This window comes from Papilio xuthus, unplaced genomic scaffold (assembly GCF_000836235.2).
Source record: "Papilio xuthus unplaced genomic scaffold, Pxut_1.1 DF825946.1, whole genome shotgun sequence".
NCBI classification, from domain to species: Eukaryota; Metazoa; Arthropoda; class Insecta; order Lepidoptera; family Papilionidae; genus Papilio; species Papilio xuthus.
In genome coordinates this window covers 11145897-11171411 of record NW_013532703.1, presented here as the reverse complement: position 1 = coordinate 11171411, position 25515 = coordinate 11145897, and the positions used below count along the sequence as shown (strand labels likewise).

The following is a 25515-nucleotide window of genomic DNA, read 5'->3' as shown; positions in this document are numbered from 1 at the left end:
TTGTAAACTACCATAGTACTTCAAGATCTTGGTTCTCGATCTCTTTGTCCCTTTGCCGGCGCTGCATCTGCGTGGAACGGCGACCATCTCTTTGATCGTAAAATAGCCCAGCCTAATGACTACATTAGAGGAACTAAGGACTTGAATTAATTGAAATTCCTAGACACGATACGTAGAAATGAGCACTTAATTTCGCTATATTATACTTACTTTCCAATTGGTATGTTAAAAAATCAAAAGCTATGAATTGGTAATCGTTTAAATTATTAATTCAAGCAGTCCTCCATGGCTTTACCCCACTGTAATCGTAGCGGTCAAGAAAACGATGTCATCATTTGTAACTAATAGAAAATAAAAGACGGATTCCACGGATTTGGACTATAGAAACCATACAACGAGTCTATATTAGATTACATTCATCCGGTTGTTATATTATGCAAGATATTTGATGTCTCGGAACATTATAACACTAAATTATTATATAAATTGACCAGCTTCATAGTGGGCGGCTAGTTTTCTAGACAGCGGCAGTCTATTGGGCCTGGAATTAAAACACGTTCAATTCATGCTCTCGAAACATAGCAAAGGCTGTTCGGCCTACGCCTTGCACAACACGGGCGAGGACACCGGGCTTCACGGCTCCTGGTGCGCACTTTACATAACAGCACCGCGCTCGAGTACAGACGTGGACATTTATTTCCTACCCTCGTGATCGTAATTTGTTGCTCACAATGCAATTTGGTTTATAACTTAAATCAACATATATGTGTGCAATTACCTGAGTTATGGTGACAGTTTGCCGTAATATATTCTATCCCAAGTGATAAGCTAATTTAATTCTTTGACTGTAGTCTAAAGGCGAAGCTGTTTGAGTGGCAAACAACTTCGCCTTTATCTAGACTTCGTCTACGTCACGAATGCTATAAATACTTCATGTATGAGTGGTAATAAATGTACCTTTGTTTACAACAGATTATAAACTATGTTGATCTTGTATGCTAACGAAGAAATAAAATAAAAACATTGTGATTAAAGACTAAAAATACACCAGGCTAGTGAATGGACCTGCTGCAATCCTCTGTCCTAACATTCATCGAAGAGTTGAATTTTAATTTCTACCGATACATAAGCGTTGCAATGCTCTTTCTTTTAAAATAATCACTTTGCATTTATATCCGCAAGGCGTGGTCATTATGGCAATTAGCCTTCATCATTGTAAATAACTGACTAATTGGTAAAACGCAGCACGTAAGTAAACATAATTAATTTTAATTTGGAATGATCATAAATACCGGAGTGTGAGAAATGCTTTGGAAATCTTTTTCAGTGTTTACAATCCTTGTCGATAAAAATGTCAAGAAATATTAGTTCTTGCTATTCTTAATAAATATTCGCAGCAATTTTAATTTGTACAAAACTATAAAGATAAACAAACTTTCAAAATTTCTATAGAAGGCCGTTTATTGGAATAGTTTTGACTTAGGCAAGTTTTAAATTAAAAGTTAAAAGAATTCTCAACAATGCTCCATTCATTAGGTAATAAGATGTTACCAAGGGTCAATACTGCGCAAGAATAACATAAATTAATGACCCTTTATAACTGTACAAATTAAACAACACAGAAATACCCGCATTGATTGTTTCCATGAGAACATTCAGAGCATGAGAACTGAGGGCACCCGACGACTCATGCCTTATTTAGTAAATAACAATACATTTCTATTGCCCCTTACATGCAACTCTTATGAATTAATTGCTTTTAATATCTTATAATAAATGTTATTAAATATTTATGCAGTGTGATGTGGCGTAACATTGTTTAAATTGGACAATAAATTTGTTTTGAGTACTTCGAGCAATGGAAGTGCAGTCGAGTGTGTTTCTATTGTTTATTTTCCCTTTTTAATTACACAAGTGAGGAGATAGGCAAAATATGGAGCGGGTAGCCACAGAACGCTGCGTCGAGTATTTATAGCGCGCCGCCCCACGCGCAGCCGCGGCGACGGCGAGTGGCCAGCGCGGGCGTGCGCGGGAGAACATCAACGCCATGCTTCTATTCCAAGCAAGACCTTGCATAAAATCTACTTACGTTTCATGTACTGCACCCCTTGATAAATCAATTTATTACACTAATCATGTACAAAATATAAATGAAAATGCTGGCACTGTAAACTGCGAAAAATAAACTATCATTGTCTATCATACTAAAGACCTGCTAATGCTTATAATATGCTGTAAACATGTACCACGTCGGTATCTATGACTAAGTAACATATTTTATAACAGGCAATGTGCGCAGCTGAGTCAAGACTTGTCCGTATGCATTAATCACTAGCGGCTGTACGTGTCTACTTAATACTTACCGTTTACGTCGACTGCCGCAAGACCTTGCGACGACGCATAATTGGTTTCTTCGTAGTCATCATTTTCTTCCATCTCGTCATTCACTGGTCATTGAGTTATAGAGTTAAGAAACTGTTTTCTTACGACGTGACTATAGATTATTCGTAGAATTGTACACTTACAAACCTGATGACTTCGGATTAATAATTGTATTGGTAATGGTCGTATACCAATTGTTTCCTTGTTTCGCTGCCAAGGTTAATGAGAACTGAGTTAAAAACAATCTTAAACAATAGTTGCATACTATATCAATTATAACAACTTTATAGAATGTGCTATGCATGACGCGTAATCTAAAATGCATTAACTCACCAAAAATTTATTCCTATGTTTTATGTACTACAAAGAGGTTTTGTGTTTGAAGGATTGGAGGGTCGCCTGCATAAGAATACTGCTACAATGCGACTTGATTACAACTGAATGAACAGAACGAGTGACAAGCTCAAGTGCACCGTATTGTGATGCATATAAGACCGCGACCGACGACGACGGTCGCTGCACTTCAGACTGACGTGGCGGTGGGGACGCGGCCAAAACACGTCTCGCTATTGAAATTAATTTGTGCATGAATTCATTGTTGGCCCCAAGCCCTTTACCTGTTTCGTCTGTTCGGAGTTTTAACAATGTCTTTTTAATGGGATCCCTTCAACATTGTATACATCTCTCTCTGATATAATAGTATAAATAATATAAAGCAATTTAAATAATTAATTCCACTTTAACAACATGCCCTATAATATTTTGGACATTCAAGCAAATGCAAAAAAAAACCATGTTTCAATAAAGACAGGCAATAATAACTATTAAAGAATGAACCTACTTTAAATTTAAATGTGTGCCAAATTATTAATATTTTCTACTAATATAAAAAACTTTGTCCTGATTTATATTTTTTAAAAAAATTAAAAATTATTGATATTTAGGTATCCATTATCCTTATAAATGCCATTTTCCTTCTTTGTGTAATTCCAATTGTCCTGTCCTATCCTGTATCCTTAAAACAAGGCAGAGTCAATGTTTTTATTTGAAATTCTTGTAATAAAAATGAAATTACTTGCTTACTTTTTCTGTTTAAATGCTCATTTAGATAAATATTTAAAGATATTGTCTACTCTAGTGTGTTTACAAAGATATCAGAAGTAGATTTTTATTTTCCTTACAGAACAATTACTCATCATTAATTTGTCATTAAAAATTGCCAATAATTATAAATCACTGTTAGAGGATTACACAAATTATCATTTTATCTGTATTATGATATGCTGCTAATTATCAAAAGTAAATATTAACTATAATTATCATCAATTAATAAAAAGTGTAATTACTTCTAAGAAATATTCCAATGCTGTATACAACAGTTACAATTAAAATCTCACTAAAATAATATTTAAAACAAATATATACAAAGTAAATGCATAAGATTTAAAAGAGTGAACTACCTTTTACTAGAATAATAAATACTAATCAAGTAATATGAAAGTTAGGAGGCAAAATGTAAAATGATAATAAACAATCGCTAAAAGACACAGTCTAATAGGCCCACATGTACAAACATACATACAATTGGTTTCAAAACTTATATAGTCACAGAAAGCCATGGTAAGTTGTTGAAACGTTTGTGAGGCATTATTAAAAACTAATTAATATAAGGCTAAAAATCACATCTAATATCTGGTGGTGATGGAACAGACTAGTTTTGGTTCCTTTTCTTCTGAAAAAAGGCAATTAAAGGGCAGAGTAAGAGCCTTAAAATTGACCCCTGACTAGACCAAAAATTAGATGTGAGTATTAGCCATAATAAGTTAAAAGAATTGGGTGTAAACAGTGAAGTTAACTAAGTTTCAGCTCGGTACAAAAAGTATTATATCATGTTTTTAAATAAAGTATTTCATTTTTTATGTATGACCTTTGTATAAGATTATAATAATTACCAAGAAATTAAGAATTTTCTAATGCATTTGTTGTTTAAAATGCAGAGCTCAAAATATCAGAGATAGATGTATTCAATGTGATAAAAACTACAAATGTATTGTTTGTCGCAGAGTTATATAGTTAGTTTAGACTTTTATAAAAAAAAACAAACATACTTTATAAGTATGTTTGTTTTTTTTTTTAATAAAGCTACTTATTTTGTATATTTCGAATCAAAAAATTAAAGAAATATATGAATTATGAAAAAAAAATATAGAAGGTATACTAAAATCAAAAGGAAATTTTGTGAACTAAAAATTCTTATGAGTCTGTTTTGGCTATTAAAATAAACTATTATAATCATACAAAACGCTTCTTGTTTGTTTATTGCATAGTGGCATTTGGTAATCAACAATGTTTTGGTTTGACCATTAACTGCCAACATACATCTTTTCCATATAGTAAGTTAATCAGACTGTTATTTTTTATAAATAAAATTGTGTATAAAATTAATCTACGCAGTATAGTCAAGTCTTTAGGTCTACAGTAAATAGTTTTATACTTTAGTTGTTATATGTTTTACTTTAGTCTATAGTAAAGATTGAAGAAAATTGAGATTATTTTATGTATGTTTACCATGCTAAGCATTATTAAGTTAGAAATCTATCACTCAATGCTGTGTTTTAAAACTAAAAAAAATGTTAAAGATCAAATTTATCTCTTTTTTTACAAGAAAAACTCAATTTGTTACTTGAAAAAAAAACTGAACAAAAAAGTAATTCTATAAACGAAAACATATAGGAATTTGAGATTAACCTACTATAAACTTAGATAATGTCACAATGCATATAAAGATATATTTTGCTAAAAATCTCACTAAAAGAACTAAAAAAATTGTATGTGATCTGTTGTATGGCAAACTGTATTGTTAACGCAACAGTGATAAGAACAGGTTCAGCAAACTATGTATAAAAGATTTGTGTTTACCTGAAATCTGCAGAATAAAACTTCACTTGTTAATCTCCCACTTAAAACTTTTATTATAGATATTTTGTTATATGTATTATCACAAATCCTGGTAGACTTTTAAAACACAATCACGCAACTGACAATTCTCAAGTCTGTGTTTCCTTTGATTACTGATTTCTCATATAAACATAATTTACACAATAAAACACAATCTGCAAGTTGACTTAGGTACATCTCTTGCCTTCACTTCACACTACACATTCATATATGTTTATTGCATATTTGGATGGCCTTTTAATTCTCTAAAACCGTCTTTGTCCTTCCACATTATTAATCTCATGAAATTATATACAAAGTTCACTAACATTATTTTACAATACATATAATATATAGTGTCATATAAAAATCAGACAATGTCCTAGTTAGCCGAGGACAATATCAAAATTATTACAACTTTTTGATGCTTAATATAATATTCCAATCAGAATCCACATGTTCATTATGTTTGTTTGTTGTGACAATGATTATTGCGGGAGTATCTACCAGTACTAAAGTATGAAAATATAAGATAAAGCACCTCGATTGGACAATGGTATGTATCAAAGATATTAACAACGTGATATGACGCGCTCCGCGGCCGCCAAAGGTCCAACGACTGGGACCGGCAGGGCGCGCCCCGGGACCTCCGCGCGCCCACCGGAGGCAGGCGGCCGTCGGGCCGAGGCGGCTGCCTCCCTGCCTCCTCTTGCAGTCTTACGAGAAATAAATGCCACATTACACTCTAAATATTAAAGCACTGTACAACAACAATAAGGTTTCTTGTCCTTCTCTGGACTAACGTTCATTTCGCGCACGATCTCGGCAAACATTTCATTCACATTGATGCGACTCTTGGCAGAGCCCTCGAAGAACGGGCAGCCCCACATTTGTGCGAGGCTGGAGCCCTCTGCTTGTGAGACCTCCCGCTGGTGCTCCAAATCTGCTTTGTTGCCCACTAGCAGTATCGGCACACGCTCCGAACCTTTGACGCGCGTGATTAACTCTTTCATTGGCTTTATGTCTTGGAACGTCTGATGATTGGTTAAAGAATATACTACAACAAAGCCTTGGCCATTTTTTATATACAAATCTCTCATTGATGCAAATTGTTCCGTGCCCGCTGTATCCAATATTTCTAAAACACACGGAGAATTGTCCACTTCTATTTCTTTCCTATAAAAGTCCTCTATGGTGGGGTCGTATTTTTCCATAAAACATCCAGACACAAATTGCACCGTCAAAGCACTCTTGCCGACCCCACCCGATCCCAGCACAACTACTTTGAATTCGCGCATTATTGTGGTATCTAAATCACACTAGCCAGTCTTCTAAACAACGTTTTGAAAACGTATTCTCACTGTGTGCTATAAAAATGTCATTGCTATGTTGGTTTATGACTCACACGGATGCGATCTTTGTAGAACGTTCACATGAAACAAGATAACTAAATGATAAACAGCGACGCCATTTTAGTTGGATGGGTAGCAAAACAACTTTGATTGCATCCCGGCGCTGCCTAGTCACTTCACACTTGAAAGTACAAACACGGAAGCAAACATCTATCCAACTGACTTGCTCCTCGGTAGAATTCGCAGCAACAGCAGGTTGGTCAATGCACTCTATTGCTATGGTTTGATTGGTGAATGGAATTATTACAAACCGGATACCAACATTGCCATATATTTTATTAAAAATAGCACACAAATTACTCAAATTTTAGAGACAACTTAATAACTTTATTATTAAGCGAGATGGATACGTATTACTTTTTTAATTGACATAAGAACATTAAGATTCATTTAATTCAAAGCAAAATGTTAACATTTTTCTAGCAGCTGTCAATATTTTTTTCTTGTGGCAGGAAAATTTTAAAATATTTCTTAAAAATAAAAAGAATTGGCATCACGCTAAGGAATAATTTAATAAAAATAATTTAATAACTTACTTTTCGTTAGGAAAAATCAATTACTTGGCAACATTACGCCGGAAATGTTAATGCGAAAAAGTATGGCAACACTGGACTCATGGACTTCGTTCAAAAATTGTTTATAATCCACTTTCCATTTTTTTAGGGGTAAAAAAATATTATTTTGTGAAAACAAACTGTTAAGGATTTCTCATATTTTACAAAGTATAAAATACATACATGTGATCTTAAAGCATATGTAATCACTTGCACTTTGTATGTGCATTTATTATCTGTCTTCTTAAATAGGTGTTTTGATTTTTTCAAGTTTTCGTTTTGATTTCTATTTTCTGTCAATTTCCATGGGAGAAGAAACCGGGTAAAGCACAAAATAAACAGAATATCCCATATCTTTGAACAACAACAACAGGAAGAAATATCAAGGTAATAATTTGTATGTTAAATTTTAAATGACGATATACAATGCTTCTTGATTAACAAATGTATTAACATACACTTTTGTAAATTTTCAAGTAAATATTTCGAAACATACGTTCCATTTTAATAAACAAACAGTAAACAGATATTAAATCCTTAACCTTACTGCTGTGCAACCACCAATCGCATAGCAGTAACAATATTTGATTATTTTTTCTGCCGCAATAAAGTTTCACATTATGGCTATAAATAAACAGTTGTCGAGGAGGAGAATTCCTGTATAAGAAAGCGAAGTTCTTGCAACATATATTTCAACAAATTTATTTGGATTAGACTAACACGACAAGCTTAAAGTAAAATAATTCTAGTAATAATTTTTACTGTACTACTACTTACTAATGTAATTACATTTAAATTGCATGTTTGTTTTCACAGATATGTTTGCCTCCCTGTTACATTATTTTTCCTCCTGTAGCATAAACATTGATACATATTTTAAGAGTGAAGAATCATTATATATATTTTCTTTCCTGAGGTGTGGATAGCGTCTACATAGAATTATTTGGGTTTATTTATTAATTAAAATTTCAGTTACCAGCTAATATGTGTTCCCACTTAGGGGCCTGGAACCAGAACTTATGGTGGCCTTAGTCAACAACGCTGGCCCAGTCCTGTCAAGATGGCTTAACACATATCTTCGAATTTCTTTGTGGATATGTGGAGGTTGCATCATGACATTTTCTTACTCTCTGAGAATGTCTGATAAATGTGCATATAAGGTTTAAAAAAAACACATTGGTACATGGCTCCCACTGTGTACCAATGTGTTTTTTTCAAATTAACCTGGATATATAGATAATAATTCAGTATGGCCAGGTACTTAACAATTGCACCACCTATGCTCTTTAGAAAAGAAAAGTTCAGTGCAGATGAAAAATTAAAAATAGAATTAAATTGAAGACATTGATGATTTCAGGTCCATAGACACAATGTCACACAAACCCACACCATACAGCCCTAACTTTCCACCTGGTCAAGGTTATGAACCCCCAGTAGAAGGTGGAAAAAATAATGAAAGTTATCCTATGAACCCCCATGGAGATTACCCAGGCCCTCCTCATCATCAGATGCCACACCCTGGACCAACTTTGCCGCCAGGAGCTCAACCTTTACCAGGAATGCATCATGGCTTCCAACCAGGATTCCAACCCGGGTTTCAGCCTGGCTTTCAACCTGGCTATCAGCCTGGCTTTGCTCCTGGATATCCTCATCCTCAGTCAGGATATCCTGCTCCAATTGTGCAGCAGCCAGCACCTCAAGGTCCTCCAGGTAATACAGATTTTTTATTCATCAACAACACATTCATTTTTGTTCACTTAGATAATATTTCTTATTTCATATTATTATATAATCATGAACATAATATTCAAGTGTTAAACCCCTTTTGATAAGATAAAGTTGTGATTTTTTCCGCATATGTAATTTTTTTTAACAATTTTAAGAAACATTAAATTAATTTCATTAGCATTTATTTGCCCTTGTCTTAAACCTATCATTGAGTACAAATAAGTTAATGACTCCTTACATAGATAAAGCTGTTTACTCTTTAGCGATAGGTACAAGTTATAATCACATTGTAGCAATATTCGTCCATAAAGTGTCGACACCACTCTTCATTTAATTATTAAACATTTTTACTATCACAGTGTTTAAATTGTGCATTGAAAAAAATGGTTTTTGATCATTCTAATCATCCTTTTGATATATTGTATGAAGATTTGCCTAAAAAAGAAACAAAAATTAATTCTATTAAGTGGTGTAAATGTAAGAAATACTTCTCAAGAAAGTGCAACTTTGAAAATATTAAAAATCGAAATATTATTTACTTTCAAACCTTGAGTGCGTCAAGTGCTAAGAGGACACTGGCCAGAATTTTTAATAATCTTTTTAAATCACATCATGCTGGTTATGAAAAATTTTTATCTGATGAGGAAAAGAGGTTTATAATACTTAAGACAAATCGGGAATTGGTGGAGGATATTAAATACTAACATGAAATAATGTGACTAATGTTATGTATTAATTATATTGTATCTATTTATGTGTTTATTTGAAACTCGTCTTATCCAACTAATGTAATATTGGTATAGGTATAATATTAGTTTATGTTCTGCCCTATTTGTTTGTGCTCACTGTTATATACTGATAAGAATGTATGTATTTAATGTTCATTTGCACTGAATTGATGTGAGTATTTAGTAATTAAACTACATCATATAGACTTTTATATACATTTGCAGTAATTGTATATATGTTTCTAGGTGGTTGGATGACTATTCCGCGCGGGCTGAGCAACTGTCCTCCAGGTTTGGAATACCTGTCTATGATTGATCAGTTGCTTGTACATCAGAAGATTGAACTAATGGAAGCTTTTGTTGGATTTGAAACCAATAACAAATACACAGTTAAAAATAATATTGGACAAAAAGTGTATTATGCAATTGAAGATAATGATTGCTGCACTCGTAACTGCTGTGGACCCATGAGACCTTTTGAAATGAAAATCATGGATAACTTTCACAATGAGGTATACAATTTTTAAAGTTATATCTGTACAATAAAATATTATCTTACTAATATTTTAAAATGCGAGAATTTAAATGGATCGATCGATGTTTCTTGGAAGGTGTCTCCGGATATTTTCAACTGATCTTGATGAATTTTTGCGTAAATGTAGAACATAGTCTACAAAAACACATAGGTTACTTATTTAGGTTTTTAAATTCCGCGCCGACATAGCCGCGGCCAATAGTTAATAATACATAGATTAAACATAGAACAATAAAATTGTCCTTGATTATTCATAAAAAGGTGTATATTTTAATTTCAGGTTATTCATCTCCATCGTCCTCTAGCATGTGATTCTTGCTTCTGTCCGTGCTGGCTGCAGAGCATGGAAGTGACGGCGCCGCCGGGGACGGTCATCGGCTCCATTGAACAGGAGTGGTCCATCTGCAAACCGTGCTATGTAATAAAGAATGCAGCGGGTGATGTCGTTCTGAGAATTAAAGGGCCCTGTTGTACTTTCTCCATTTGTGGACAAGTTGAATTCAATGTAAGTACAATGTTACATGTATGTCTTTCTCTAAAACATTTCTTATTCCAAAAGTTTTTTTTGTAGTAAAGTTTTTCAGGATTAAATTTGACCCATTGATTTAAATTTAAACATCAGCCCAAATATAAAAGAACCATACTTGGGTTATATTTTTCTTTTCTTATTTTATACTAGCTGTCGACCGTGACTCCGTCTATGTGGAATAAAAAAAACCTTAATCAGCGGCCTATTCCTTTTATTACCATTGCATAATTGTTATCATCCTTCTATTTATCACATATACATTCGCATTGATAATATTAGTTTGATAGTAAGATATAAGATTTAAATTGGCAGGTGTACTCCAGAGATGGTGATACAAAAGTGGGAAAGATAACAAAGCAGTGGTCGGGGCTCGCTCGCGAAATGTTCACAGACTCTGACTACTTCGGTATATCATTTCCTATGGATCTAGATGTGAGGATAAAGGCGGTCCTGTTAGGCGCATGCTTCTTGATTGTGAGTATTTTAGTAAATTTGCAAATATTCTACAGTATGGTGCATTTCAAATCAAAGTGTGCGCTGTTTTATGATTGACCTGTTTTTTTAAATATAATTAAATAAAAATCTATTAATTTGAAGTACTAAGTTAAATTAATGGCACGTTTTTATTTGAAACACATTATCAGTTATTCAATATAATCGAAGAAATTGTTTTGAATGTATGCAGTAGAGGAAGTTCATGTATGTAATATTAATATGCTTTTATTTATTTCCAGGATTTCATGTTCTTTGAGAAGACAAGAAACCACAACGAGTAACAACGTAACTAATCGGCATTTACACTATTCGTCTGATAATAATTTAGATCTCTGACCGTGGGTTTCTGAGACTTAAATCCACATTTAATACAAATTATATCTGTTTTGTCAAATAAAATGACTGGGATGAAGATATGTTGTATACAGAATTCGTTCGTTCGAACTCAGAAACCCACAGTGAGTATTAGCTTTATAAAGGCAGATTGTAATCGTATGATATTGGATCTCGTAACCTTTTCGATCTGTTTACATCGTATTATTAAGACAAGTAGGAAAGCACAAACATAAGCTTTAGTATTGAAAATGCTTACGCCTATTATTAATATTTACTAAAACATACATTTTTATAAAAAAAAAAAAATTAACCCTTTAACATTTACTAAATGGATTGTTAACCTTTTATGACTAAAAATGTTTCTAAGTATTTTAACCTAAATAACGAAATGTAGAACTAGATCGTATAAATTAAACTGACGCTATGTTTATTGATAAAAAATTATAATATATTCAAATTGCCAAACAACGGTAATTTTATTACCATTTTACCCATTTTTTTAATCAATTATCCATGACTCAAATACATTAGTCTTATATCAGTTTCCTTTTAAAAATATACATTATAAAATATATAATAGCAATAATAATAGTCTAAACATCCTACACTAAGGGTAAACCCCCTTATTGGACTAGCCTTCATAAAAAAATTTAGGCTTCAGAATGTTTTTTTGTATAGAAAAATTTCTACAAATTGTCATTGCCAGAGTAAAAAATACGGTAAAAACATTTTGGATTATTCTTTAGACATTTTAGACCAGTGGATAGACATTTTAATCGAAAAACTGATACCAAAATTTTTTTGCTGTTTTCTAAGTTTTATTTTGGCAGAGAAATCTCAGTTAGATGTAAGTGAAACTTCTTGGTGCTGTGCTGTTGAATTATTTTGATGGCTTCTTTAATTAAACCGTCTCATAAATATATCTGTAGTTAACTATCTTCTAGATTTATTGAATGTTCTTACTTTTGTTTGCCATTTTTTTTAATGTTAATTTAAATATTTTGAATAACTGTATTTACTCTATATAGTTTTCACTTCAAAATTTAGTTGTATCAACATTTGCGTAGTTGTGTGTTTGATTACTGCTATTCATAGTTGGTACATTACTATAAAATGGTACTTTTTCATCAATGTTTTTTTTGTTAATTGCAAACCTCAATTTTAAATTTTCTTGTCTCTGTAAATCTATGCATAATGTGGAATATTGATTTTATTTTTATTTATAATTTGTACTGTCTGTAATCGTGGGATTCCAAGACCAAAATCTCCATTTAAAATTTATTGTTCTCTGTTTTTTCAGGGATGACAATATGTTTAACCCTGTAAAAGGGTTAAGACAGAGATTTTGGTCTCAGAAATCAATGGTAAATGTTACATTTAAATGCTTTTGAAATATAACATCATTTATTAACATACACATAATAGTAAATATGGTTGTGAAAACATTAGTTGCCAATTTTGGTAATATTTGCATTTTAACAATGAGGCTGCAGTGCAATTTTATTAGAAATCAGTTGAAGACATTTTTATTTTATATTTTTACTCTATATAATGTTCCTTGATGTATTTTATTCTCTTTGATATTTAATGATTTATGACGTATGAAATACCAATAGTTGATATTGAAAAGCAAAGCTTTTAATTTTGCAATAATTTAAAGTCAAAATCTAATAATTCAAATATAATATTATGAATCCTATGAATTAAGATATTTTTTTTATATTTACTTTGCGTAAGCAGAAATGTAATCTTCTAGAATAAGTTATAAATGATTGTAAACCTTTTATACATTAACGAGTTATTTAGAAAAATAAATAGAGAGACTATACTCCATTTTTTATTAAAATAAATTAAAGCTGTGTAATAATATTTAATATTTGAAGTATAAGCAACTAATACATTCTTTATCTTTGAAGAAAATCAGGAGAAGAAGAGCATTTTGTTTACTAAAAGTTTGATTACTGCATTCAACAAACTTCTAAAAATACATCAACAATAAAAATGAGTAATAAAAATTAATTAATAGATCAGAACTTCAAACTCTTGTTAGTGAAATCCTACACTGAATTCAGTAACAATTACACTCTATCCCCTCTATATTCTTGATATCCGTCTTTATTTGGTCATTTAAGATTTTTTATATATCTAGCTATCTATATATATCATTCATCAGACTACTGACTTATATACATCCACCTTAATCTTACTAAAGTAATTACCCTTTTGAAGAGCCCAATAACCTTTATAGCGGATTTTATACTGAGAAAGAATAAATTCATTAAATCTTTTTCAACAATTCTGTTGCTTCTTTATTAGCTTGATGATCTTCATTTGATTTAGCAGGGTAACTGGCCGCCAGTTGTAAATAATATTTAGCCTGGTCTGGTCTGTTTAGTTTTAAATAGCAAATACCAATCCTTAATAAATTCATACTGTAAAATCTAGGTTGTACCGTTTCTGCTTTTAAAAAATATTCAAGAGCATCTTCATAATTTGATTTAGGTAGAGAGGCAAAAAGAATTTCAGCTGTTCTTCTATGATGCCAAGGCATTTCAGTTATTTGAAAACACCATTCTCCAAGCATATGAAAGGTTGTAGCATCATTTGGATTTAGTATAACTGCTAGCTGAAATAATACATAAAAATTTATATTGTGAATTATTATACAAATACATACACTTTTTACTTTACTCAATTCAACTTACATCCATATGTTGTTTTATGTTTTGAAGATTTTTAATTTTCTCTTTATACCCTTCATAACTAGCTTTAGCTTCTAAAATGAGGGCAAACCATTTGTGGACAGCATAATGATTTGGAGAAATAGTGACTTCCTTCTCTATAATTTCATATGCTTGTTCAATAAGCTCTTTTCTATAATTTTCATCAAATTTTAAATTTCTTGATAAATTGTAAAGTGCTCGACAAATTCGCCATCTAACTTCAACATCATCATGAAACTGTAAATTAAAATATATATATAATATTTCATAATATTGTTTATACTATATCATGATACATTAAAATCACTAGACAGTATAAGATATCTTTTTAAATGTTCATTCAGGATATTAACTCACCTTACTTAACATTAAGGTTTGGTAACAATCTTCATAATGACCATTCTCAAACTCCTCATCAGATTTTTCTAAGACTCTACTAACATTATCTTTTTTTTCAGTTTTCTGTTCAGATCTTGACCACAAGAAACCTAAGGCCGCAATCCCTACAAGAGGGAATTGACTTTTCTTATTGTTATCCTAAAAAATTATTAGTTAATGGTTTTGTTCACTATTACCTAAGTATCTAGTGATTAAATAAAAAAAGAACTGACCACACCACAAACACAATCAGAATACTTTGGTGTTTACTAAAATTATCAACGTATATGATATGATACTTACTCTACATAACATTAACTTTTTAGCATATGTTTGTTTCAAAACTCGCGTCATCATGACTAAACGTAATAAACAAATCCTGGTACTTTGCATTCTAATTATAAATAAGGCAAAGAAGTTTAAGGGCCTGTCCTACCGAATTCTTGTAAAGACTGCTTCATCAGAATTTCCGAATTCAATTTGAATGTTATCAATTGCAATGTTTACAAAATACAAAACCATACACTTTGACAGACCGTGTCAAACTTGACACATTTGATTTTTAAATTATAGATTAAAAAACTGCGGTTTTTATATACTCTTTGGTTTTTACCAATTTTGTTACCGGTTAAATGATCGAAGTGGATCGAAGAGACACTTGAAAAAAGTATTTATTCTAAATTATGCTTGTGATAATTTGTAATTGTAATATACCAACGGACTTGACACAACAGATAAATATCCCACTTTCCTATCTTTAAGCAAAGCTTTAATTTAGTACAAATTATTACCGAAAGTTTAAGAGTTGTTTTTGGTTGTTTTGCAACTTGACTTAATTTTAACATTGGCAAGAATCTTCAAAAATCAATTTCTTCCCGTCGCAAGGGCGGGTGTAACTGTTGACAGTTCGGTTAAGTGTTGTGTTAAAAGCTTGTGAATTCGCTATGTTTTCGCTGTGAATTATTGTTTTATAGTGTTATCATAATGCAGAGATCAGGTAATATTTAATATTATCCTTCCGCTTATGTAACCGTCTTGTACATTTACCTGCAACTTCGCGCCAATAAAATTTTGCGCATACAGTTCAAATTTTTCGATGCATGTTTTTACTTTTTAAATTGTTTTTATGTAACGGATGACTTTGGTTTTGCTCTACTGAGACAATTGGCTAACCACCAAATTATCAAACATAGATGAATATTTTACGTACAAATGTTACATAAATTAAAGGATAAAATGTAATTATTATGAATAAAGAATGTGTTAATATGTTTAGTGATTTAACGGACGTTTAAAGCTGAAACTTAAGCCTTTATACAATTCAATGTTGTATGCAGGAAAAGACATTGTTCATATAATGTTAATGCAATCAATGGTTTTTAATTCTATTACTTAAATGAAACAGAGTACTTACATTGTACTGATACAGCATACAAAAGCTAAGTCCAACATGTTTCTTGCATATTTGTGTACATCTTTATCTGCTTTACCACTACAATTCCCACCATAACTAAACAATGACTTTATTTGGAATTGATATGTAGATGCTTATATGTACTACACTGTTTTTAATTATTAGTGGAATTGAGATTTCAAAGCCATTTGCTAAGGAATTGGAACATATTGCCATTCAGCCAATCATAAACAAAAATTGTGCGATAGAAATTGACCAAAATTATTGTGGTAAAGGCTATCTTACTGTGGATTTCCACTGCTGAAATACCCTGTATGATTTTTTTTACTCTTGTAAGAAAAAAGCAAGTTTTAAATTTGAATTTATCCGTGATGTGTAGCTTAAAACTGTGATTAACCATTGATGGCTTTGTTATTTGAAAATCTCTAATATAATAAATCTAATAATAATTCAAATGACACTGTAAACAACTGCTTTAAGCATCTTCAAAAGAAGTAAGAATTATTTAGAATAAGGTATAATAAAAAGTCTTGATGTAATATCTGTGTTCTATGAACATTACATTGATGTGAAATTAGGCTTATTTTTGTGAGGCACTGGTTTGATCCTTTATGATAACCTAGAAGTGGTATTCTATGTAAGTTTACATAAATCATATTAATTGTAATAATTTCGTTACTTTAGTTTTACAGAATTTTGTAAATCTTTTCTAATAACATAATATCCATATGTATCTTAGGAACATAAGGATATTCAAAATTTAACATGATTCATTTCCAAATAGCAAATTTTCAATACTTTTCGAAATTTTGTATCATTAAATATTTATTAAGTACAAAAATATAGATCGAGGCCAAATTCAATGGCGGCATCCTGACGGACATCGTGCTATACCGATTGTAAATTTCCTGCCGACGCGCGAAATCCTCGCTGCGCGTTAGTCCGTCCTGCGGCCATTACCTGACGGTTTTATTTAGGAGGGAATAAACTAAAATATTATGTTCCTAGGTCTATTCAAATAACACGCGACGATAGTGACATCATATATTTACCAATACTCTCATCATTTTTGATAAACCTCATTGTTTCTATGCAAAATACGTAATTATAGTTATACTATTCTATTCTTCAAAGCACACTTGAACTATATTTTAAAACTTTTCGTGATGAAAGGTGAACGCGTTTTTTGTTAAATTATTGTTAATTTTTTTCGTGTAATCAGAAATATCTTTCTAATTTGACTGTTAATGTGGTCATCAAAGCGACGGTGGTGAATAATTTCGGAGACATTTACATACCCTTGGAATTAAGTGAAAATTATTTCTTGTGAACCGCGTAGTTTCTGCTACGGCTATGATCAGAATTGTCACGTTACAAAATGGGGAATGGAAACGTAATTATAATTTTTATACTTTTTTTCATTGTACACGCTGCTTTCTCGATAACACAGTCACAACAGTAAACCCATCTATAACAATCATAAACTCTAATAATACTTTATCTTTCACGGTTCAATATTCCATGTTCCAACAGCTAGTGTCCTTACAGACTTCCATACTATTTTTTCTGACCTTTCTTCCGTATTAGTGGCAATACATCTGCAGTGTTCATATGTAGCATTTTATGATCAACTTAAGGTCGAGGAACCGGTTATACGTGTGTCATCTTCTATCTTAAAATAGATCTTCCTGGTATCACTACTTTACCTAAAAAGAGCCCTATTCTGAACTGCAAACCGGATGATATATTTCAGTGGTGTTTTACGATTTTCATTAATAGGGATGTAATTTTAGTCTAGCTTACTTGCCTTACTGCAGTTCTGTAGAAATCGTAAATGAGACCAACGTAAATAAGAAGCGCAGTGACCTGTTATATTTTTTCGCTACGCCAGGGCATGGATTACGTGTTTTTTTTTTTAATTAAAATGAGTAACGATAGTAGTTAAATTATGAAAAAGCATTCAAAATTAACATACAAATAGAATAGCAGTTTTGAAATGTTTTGAAACAGATTATAAAATATTCGTTAAGTTTTAAATCTGTACAATCTTATTACAAAAGATGAAAAGTAAAATGTGAATGTTTTAAACGAGGCAAAAACATAGTGTTTTTTATCAGAGGTTTTAGATTGGGATTTAAGAATAACCTATATTTAAACTCTTAAAATTTTCAAAGTTTTTCTAGCGTGTCAGCAGTCTTTTCTAAGCGGCACTTCATCTTATGAAAGCCAATGTAACCTATATAATACGAAACTTTCATGCTTTTATTTAATTCTTGAGAAATACAGACGAAATTTTGTGTCCCAGGCTTATTCCTCGTACGCTTTATAGAAGTCAAGAAAATCTTGGATGTTTCTGTTGTTATATCTTAAATTAAGTTTAGTAATTACTCCATTTATATTGTAGTATAAAGTTAAAGTTTTAATCTGTGTTTGCATTGAGAAGGGCCACATTGTCCTGTGTGCATGGACCGTGTAACTTGGTAGAAGCGACGCCCTCGAGCGGAACCTAACGACTGTGACGTCATGATGTCGTCCTGCCACTGAAATCCACACCTTTCGTACAGCAGCATTTCTTAGCTGTAAAGCTGGCTACGTTGTAATGAATTTTGCATCGTATTTTATTATATTTAGAACAGTTGGGGAAAACACTTACGCTGCTTTTGTGTATTATATCCAGCTTAAAAATTGTTTCTGTTTACTTCGAAACTTAAAAGATGAATCGTAACATGCAGGTGTCTTGATCGTTATGTTATTAAACAGTATACTTACTAAACATTAATTTTATTCCATGTTCAACAACCACTTTAGTGTAACACTACTGCGATAATGCATAAAAATGCACCAGTAATTAAGTACACAGCAGAAAAACAATTCTCTGCAAGCTTTCTGAGAATACCATCGGACCGATTGTCAATTTAAATCAATTCATCATTTAAAACATTGTGCGCATATCATGCTGTACTTGTTCGATTTATTACTACTTTTGAAAATTATTTTCGCATATTACTGTTATTTCATTCAACTCTCTTTTTGTTACGGTACTTAAATAATGTACTTCATATTAAGACTAATTCTAATGTGAATGATAATCGCATTGGGCCGGCAGTTGTTCAGTTGTTCTAACAATGTACATTATATATCTGGGTTATACAAGCAAATAAAGCGATGTTGTTCCTTCTGGTTCAAGTTACATCGTCCCAGGAACGGCCACCCTTGACGCGTCGGTATTTGCCAAGTTGCGAATTCTCTGCGCGAATTGAAATAGCATAATACCGCAGCGCGAGCTGTGCAGCGCTCAGTTGCCGCGGACGGGGGCATACCGCGCGCTCTCCGTCGCCGCTAAACACACGTTTATCTTCCACATTAACATATTTTTATACGTCCGTCTGTCCGTCACCGCCAGTACAGTACTGCTGAGTACCGCTATTTGTCATCGCGTAAATATTTGTGGCAGATTACCGTTCTCGTTTGTAACATGATTAAAGCCAAACATGGATAAAAGATTTAAGTGTTGATGTTTGTCGTAATGCTGTGATGCCATTTGTAATTAGTTACGAGTCGTTAATTTTAACGCGATATTCGTCACGAAGTTGCCGAGAGACTTTCAACAATATGGATTTGAATTCATCACGTAAGAAAGATGTTTATTAAAGTCTTTATCTGGTGTTGTTTTAGTATTGTTTATGTTTAATGCGTATTTATAGTGGTTTGAGTGAAAACGCTTTCATGAATGTGTGCATTCTTGTCATTAACAATTATTTCTTCGACAATTGTTTGATTTGTTATAACTTCGCGCACGCCGCATCCAAAACAATCTAGATTTAAAAACAATAGCATTCAAGTGTATTGATTCATGGAATCGTGTGTAGATTTTTATCACAATGTGCCGCTTACACCTCATAGCCGCGGCCTTTTGCTAGTTTAGTGCTGCTTCACTTTATATGTGGATGCGGACCGAAAACATTGTTCATGGATGTCGCCTACTTGGATAGTGCGGATAGTCTGGAAGACGTAGGTACATGTTGTCTTCCTTGTTTAGGTGTGTATTTATAAGCTAGTGAATCATTCAATTTTGGTTTTAAGTAAAAACAGGTGTTATCAAAATATCATAGTGCTAATAATCATTTATTTATTTTTGTTCCATGTGCTGCTTTTCCGGTGGTCGCATAGCGGTAAGTACAAGCAACCTTTTTGTCCAGTGCGATAGAAATTACTAGGTCAATTGTAATATAAAAATAGTGACAGCTTATTGTTGTACTTATTAATACAAAATAGGAGTTATTAGGTCGATAGTACAGTTGGTTCGGTACCTCACGTACGAACACAATGCGTGCGTCGCGTCGTTTGCATTACGAGTAGGAATTCGCGTCCGCTATTCGGCCCTCGACGCGGCGGCGCAGCGCCCCGGGCCGGTCCGGAGTCACCGTGACACCGATATCGCTCCCATAAGGGCGTTCATCCTCCGTATGTGCATGTTTTTAAGCGACACTTACACATCGGCTGGCGCTCGTAGTGACTAAACATGTCTACTATCCACGACGCGCCCTTGCCATTGTTCCATTCCAGTGAGCGAAAACGTAATCGCGGAGTGGTCGTTTTCATTGTTAGGCGAGTCGTTTAGAACAAAAAATATTTGTGAAAAAACAAGTCAACCGTTTCTCTACCAAATTCGGTACTATTGTTGTGAACTATACCGGTAACCCTTACTCTAACCTTATGAACTGAATCTTGTTACTATTCTAAAGGGGTGCAATATGAAGAACACAAAAAAACAATATCAGTTTTCTACGCGATTAAACTAAAAGCGATAATAATCAAAGCTGTGTTTTATTACCTATGAATCACTTTAAGTCTGCGTTACCAGTGTTAATTTGTTATCAGTTAGTTTTAAGCGAAGTGTTGGCGTAATCGGTTGATTCAGCCGCGCGCCCAGCACTACACTCCACTACAGCCCACCCGTCCGGATGTGATTTGTCGACGGAAAATGTTGTATCTCGTCAGTGCGTCGCTCTAAATATTGCAGTATGTTTCCGTCTTGTTTAGTTAACGGGTGACCGAGTTAGTACTGTGCGTAATTCCTTAACAATAATAACAATAGTGCAAGTGCAAGTGTGACTATCGTTAACCAAGGATGGCTTCGGTATCAGATTCGCCGGTGATGCGACAGCGCGCCAGGCCTGTTTTGGCCCGGTACAAGCCCATGGGCAGTAACGATCAGGTGAGCATCGTTCTCTTAATACATAAATCGTCCATCCGAAGTCTTACAAGTATAATTCAATGTGTACTAAGTAGGTATCTGTAATCTTATCGCAGCGCCAACAAATGGGCTCGTTAGTGTTTATTTTAGTTATCCATTGTTTTAGTCATTTCGATACCGCATATGGAATTTCTTTACACTACAAATATTTGTGATAGCTCGCTGTTGACGTTTATGACTAATTTTACTTTAATTATTGACTATAGATTAGATGTCCCGACCAATGACTATTCGATATTATAGTTTGTAATATAAATGTTAACCATTTGAGGTAGATTGCATTTAAATTGTCCTGGTTCATAACAGGAAAAGTATAGTTTACATCTATATTGATTCAACAAATTTCCAATTAATGTACTTACATGTAATTTCGTATTTACCGTAATAATTATAGTTGAAGTATTCGATTTACCCATTTTATTTAAATAAGCTGCCGCCCGCGACTCCGTCCGCGTGGGATTGAAAAGGCGCCAAATAGGAAAGATTTATCATTACAATGTATAGCTTTGTAGCTGTAAATGTGTAGGTTTGGTCCTAAACCCTAAGAATGACTTTATTTTTTAGGTAATGACTTAAACAAGGTGGTTTCTTTGGAGTCTCTTTGGCGATTTAGTGCCCTTGCGACAGATGCCTAGTCTTAGAGCGTCAGATCATCTCACTCGAAATATGTAAAACAAGCCCTTTAAATTTGTACTTTTAATAATACATTATTTGTTATAAGACATTATTAAACAAAATCTCAATTTATTGTATTTTCAATCCTCCTTTCTGAAATTATAATAAGACATTTGTAATAAGGATAATTTGTCCAGTTGATGTCAACCAAAATACTCGCTAGTCTTGGTATTTGGTGGTAGCTTATTGAATGGAACTAGGATATTCCTGTAGTAGTAAATACAGCAAATTTGATAACACAAATATGTTTATGTGTTCGATGACCGGCCGATTTTATAAACGGAAGTTGTAGCGTGTTTTGTGAATTGTTTTAGAAACACGGCATGTTGCCGCTGGGCGCGTGCCTCTTCGCCTAAACACCGAGTTTAACTCAAACCGTGTACTTTTGGCGTTGTGATAAATCATGCATTTAGTGGCTTAGTCATATTAAATGTTCGACACGTGTGTGTAATACGCATGGACAAGAAATATGCTCATAGCAATGGTATATTGAGAAGAAAAATTGAAAAGTTTTGTTCGCCTTGGTAGACAATTATTCTATGGTAAATTTATTTCAAATCGCGAAATGGTAACATAACAGTCATTTGGTATTATATAAATTACTTCTCCAAATTTATATGAGTTAGAAATTGATCATACAAAAGGCTACACAATTGCAAAGGTTTCCATCGATTTAAATGCAATATTTCCTCATAGTTCGTATGTAATGACGTGAGTTGTACGACCGCCGTTAGTGATTATGGGGAAGGGCATTTGTTAGATAATTATCCAACTAAAATAGATTTATCTACGTTAAACACTTTTGTTATTATTTGCCTTTATCTATTGGAGTACTCTAGGTAATACTTGTAATGTTCCACTGGATATCAATATTATTTAGGCATTTCATTGCAAAATTTGCCTATGCTCAAGTAAAGCACAATTTAACACGCTTATAGCACATGCCACAAGTGTCATAGTAGGCACATTGTGTGCAAGAAATCCTTGTCTCCGATGTATTGAGACCGTAATTTACTTGATGAGGCGTGCCGAGTGAGCTGACTGCGTGCCGATTGTCATTTGTTACGTTAACTATAATAGTGAACATGGCGCGAGAAACATGGCTTCGCACGTGGCTACGTCCAATGCTTTTTAACTTTTTATATCGCTTGTGCAACATACGTATACCTATCAGAACAATATCATATTGTTAGAAATTAGTATTTAAATTTCATGTTGAAGTTAACAAGAGATATAAATAACAACGTGTTTGATTACTGTATAAGATTAGTTGCGAGGTTTAGTTATGTAGGCATGAGCAGGTCCACATCTTTTATCTATCTTTCAGCATGTGTAAGTTCAACAAACTAATATAGCGGACGTTCATTACACGTGGTTCGTAGGGAACTGATATTTTTTTTTCATTTCCCGTACTGACGTCAGTGTTACTTCACAGTACTACTGTTATATTCTTATTACGCTAATCGTAGTACAATACAATTATTATTTTTACAATCACACGGAAGAAAATGAGATAATTGTTGTAAATACGACCTGCTTATCAAAAATAAATGTTCAGAACATTTTTATCGTATAGTGTTTGTTTGTTACGCAGAGTTTTTTCTAAGTAACTTACAGATTGTTCTCTGATAATTCATTTTTTAGAAGGAATAAAATTGTTATGTATGAAGATAAAGTATGTATGTTCCAACTTAACTTTTAAAAAGAAAAGTTGCAGTGTTCTGTATTTCCCGAGTCGAAGTCTTTGTTTTCTAGAATTTCGTTGCTTATTTTTTATTTCGAACACTCGTCTCACATTGCGAAAAGATGTTCCGTGTCAAGGGCGAAAAAGTTTGCTGGAGCAATTTCGTTTAATATTTTTTGAATTTTCGATGTGGTACGAAATAAAGTGAAGCTTTTTATCGTTCATCCAAGCGAAGTAATATGAGTTGAAAGAGGAAAACAAGTAAACTTTAACCGACCTCATTGCCCTAATGCCCTATATCTACCAGTAAAATTGAGCAAGTAATTTTATTTAAACTTCGCCTAGCATACTATTGATAGCGGATTTTTAACAGAAACGTGTGGAAATTTCATCAATGTACTCTTATAACATTTCTGAATGATTTTAAGATGGTATTTACCGTGAGTATCCAGAAAAAAAAGTTGATCGAGTTAAGAAAACACTGCATATTACTTAAGCAACGGAATTTAAGGCTAAAACATTATTAATAAATGTAACCGTGAATTTTCACTCTACAACAAGTACAAAAACAATATTGTTATCTGACTTTTTGAAAGAGTTAATAAGAGGAATTAGAAAAATCCACAGTACTCTTACTGTTGTAATAGATCTCTTGTATACTCTTCTCTAGTAGTTCTCTTTCACAGGTTAAAAGTTTGAAACTCTTTATAAAAGTAGTTTGCTTTTAGACATATACTGGATGGTATATGAAGTGAGATGAGATGGCTTGACCTCGCCTAGACTCTTCAATTTGCACGTGCACCAGATAGCGTTGACCTGAGTGGGGAGCAGGTCGACTGCTCGATTATCATTTTATACCTACTGTTGGTATACGCATATTTTACGACTGCAAAATAAACTTGTAATTAATGACAAAACCTTGAATTATCTAGATATAATCGGTTGTAACTTCACATTTCAAAATGGTGGCATTGTTGCAGTTACAGAGGCACGGATACTTAAAATCCTTGAAAAAGCAAACATCCCTGTCAGTCGGAAAAAAGCTCTCGTTAGCTACATATAATGTAGTTACGCATTGCTAGAGGATCTACAAATAAGGACATTTGGTGTAAAATACTTCAAATTATTTTTCGCATATTTATAACTTGCTTTGTTTAACTACTGCGACTTAATATTTTTTTTTGTCACCATTTTTAGTTGCTTGCGATAAAACACTGTCAACGCCATCTAACGACAAATAAGAACATTACGAGTTGTGTAGAAGCACTTGAATGTAGTCAGCAGTGTTGAACATTTTCGTGTATTCAAGTTGACAGTAGATGGCGCTACACGTACAATATGTTCATGCTGGTTATGTGTTTTAATTTTTTTTAGGACGATACCAGCTGGTTATATCTAAGCTATTTATATGTGGTTGTATAATTATTTGCTTTTATATAATCATCTTATGAAGAGACTTAACCTTAGACTTGACTCACAGGAAGATGAGTTCACAATGTGTACCCATAGCTTGATATTCATACTTGTTTATTTTTTTTGTTATCAATTATTATAAAAAAAAAAAAAAAGCTTTTACATCTGTAATATTAAAAAAAATACTGTAACAGTTATAATTATGTTAATATATGCGTTCAATTTTTATATTGGTTAAACAGAAAAAGGATTTTTTCCTCAATATTTCGTAACTTAGGCGTTTTATGACTATCAATAAAATAAATTCCTACTTATCTATCTCACAAATGTTTGGA

General features: G+C 32.9%; 4 protein-coding genes across 9 annotated transcripts in view; 2 read left to right on the top strand and 2 right to left on the bottom strand.

The window, feature by feature from the left end:
- Window positions 1-5313: 5313 nt before the first annotated feature.
- On the bottom strand, window positions 5314-6958 carry Rap2l (Ras-associated protein 2-like). The gene has a single exon (XM_013321762.1). The coding sequence runs from the start codon at window positions 6615-6617 to the stop codon at window positions 6072-6074; it is 546 nt and encodes a 181-aa protein (XP_013177216.1). The 5' UTR covers window positions 6618-6958; the 3' UTR covers window positions 5314-6071.
- Window positions 6959-7474: 516 nt separating this feature from the next.
- Window positions 7475-12967, top strand: scramb1 (phospholipid scramblase 1). Of its 2 annotated transcripts, XM_013320802.1 has the most exons (6): window positions 7475-7672; window positions 8643-8995; window positions 9988-10253; window positions 10557-10781; window positions 11118-11279; window positions 11540-12967. In XM_013320802.1, the coding sequence occupies exons 2-6, from the start codon at window positions 8656-8658 to the stop codon at window positions 11579-11581; spliced, it is 1035 nt and encodes a 344-aa protein (XP_013176256.1). In that variant the 5' UTR covers window positions 7475-7672; window positions 8643-8655; the 3' UTR covers window positions 11582-12967. The 2 variants fall into 2 exon arrangements, with proteins under 2 accessions (XP_013176256.1, XP_013176257.1); XM_013320803.1 differs by lacking the exons at window positions 7475-7672; window positions 8643-8995 and adding an exon at window positions 9303-9490.
- LOC106124298 (regulator of microtubule dynamics protein 1) lies at window positions 12960-18935 on the bottom strand. Of its 3 annotated transcripts, none has more exons than XM_013320805.1 (4): window positions 18921-18935; window positions 14717-14862; window positions 14342-14596; window positions 12960-14262 (listed from the first exon to the last, which is right to left on the bottom strand). In XM_013320805.1, exons 1-4 carry the CDS (start codon window positions 18925-18927, stop codon window positions 13915-13917), a joined length of 756 nt encoding a protein of 251 aa, XP_013176259.1. In that variant the 5' UTR covers window positions 18928-18935; the 3' UTR covers window positions 12960-13914. The 3 variants fall into 3 exon arrangements, with proteins under 3 accessions (XP_013176259.1, XP_013176258.1, XP_013176260.1); XM_013320804.1 differs by lacking the exon at window positions 18921-18935 and adding an exon at window positions 15041-15263 and having other exon boundaries at window positions 14717-14896; XM_013320806.1 differs by lacking the exon at window positions 18921-18935 and adding an exon at window positions 15041-15263.
- pnut (septin 7-like protein pnut) overlaps window positions 15621-25515 on the top strand; it is a 40286-nt gene continuing 30391 nt past the window's right edge. Inside the window, exons 1-2 of one of the 3 annotated variants that reach the window (XM_013320801.1) lie at window positions 15621-15734; window positions 20322-20323. In XM_013320801.1, the coding sequence (XP_013176255.1) occupies window positions 15722-15734; window positions 20322-20323 (15 nt within the window). In that variant the 5' untranslated portion in view covers window positions 15621-15721. Of the gene's footprint in view, window positions 15735-19585; window positions 19783-20321; window positions 20324-20678; window positions 21370-25515 lie in introns of those variants that run through there. The other 2 variants (XM_013320798.1, XM_013320799.1) reach the window with 2 other exon arrangements.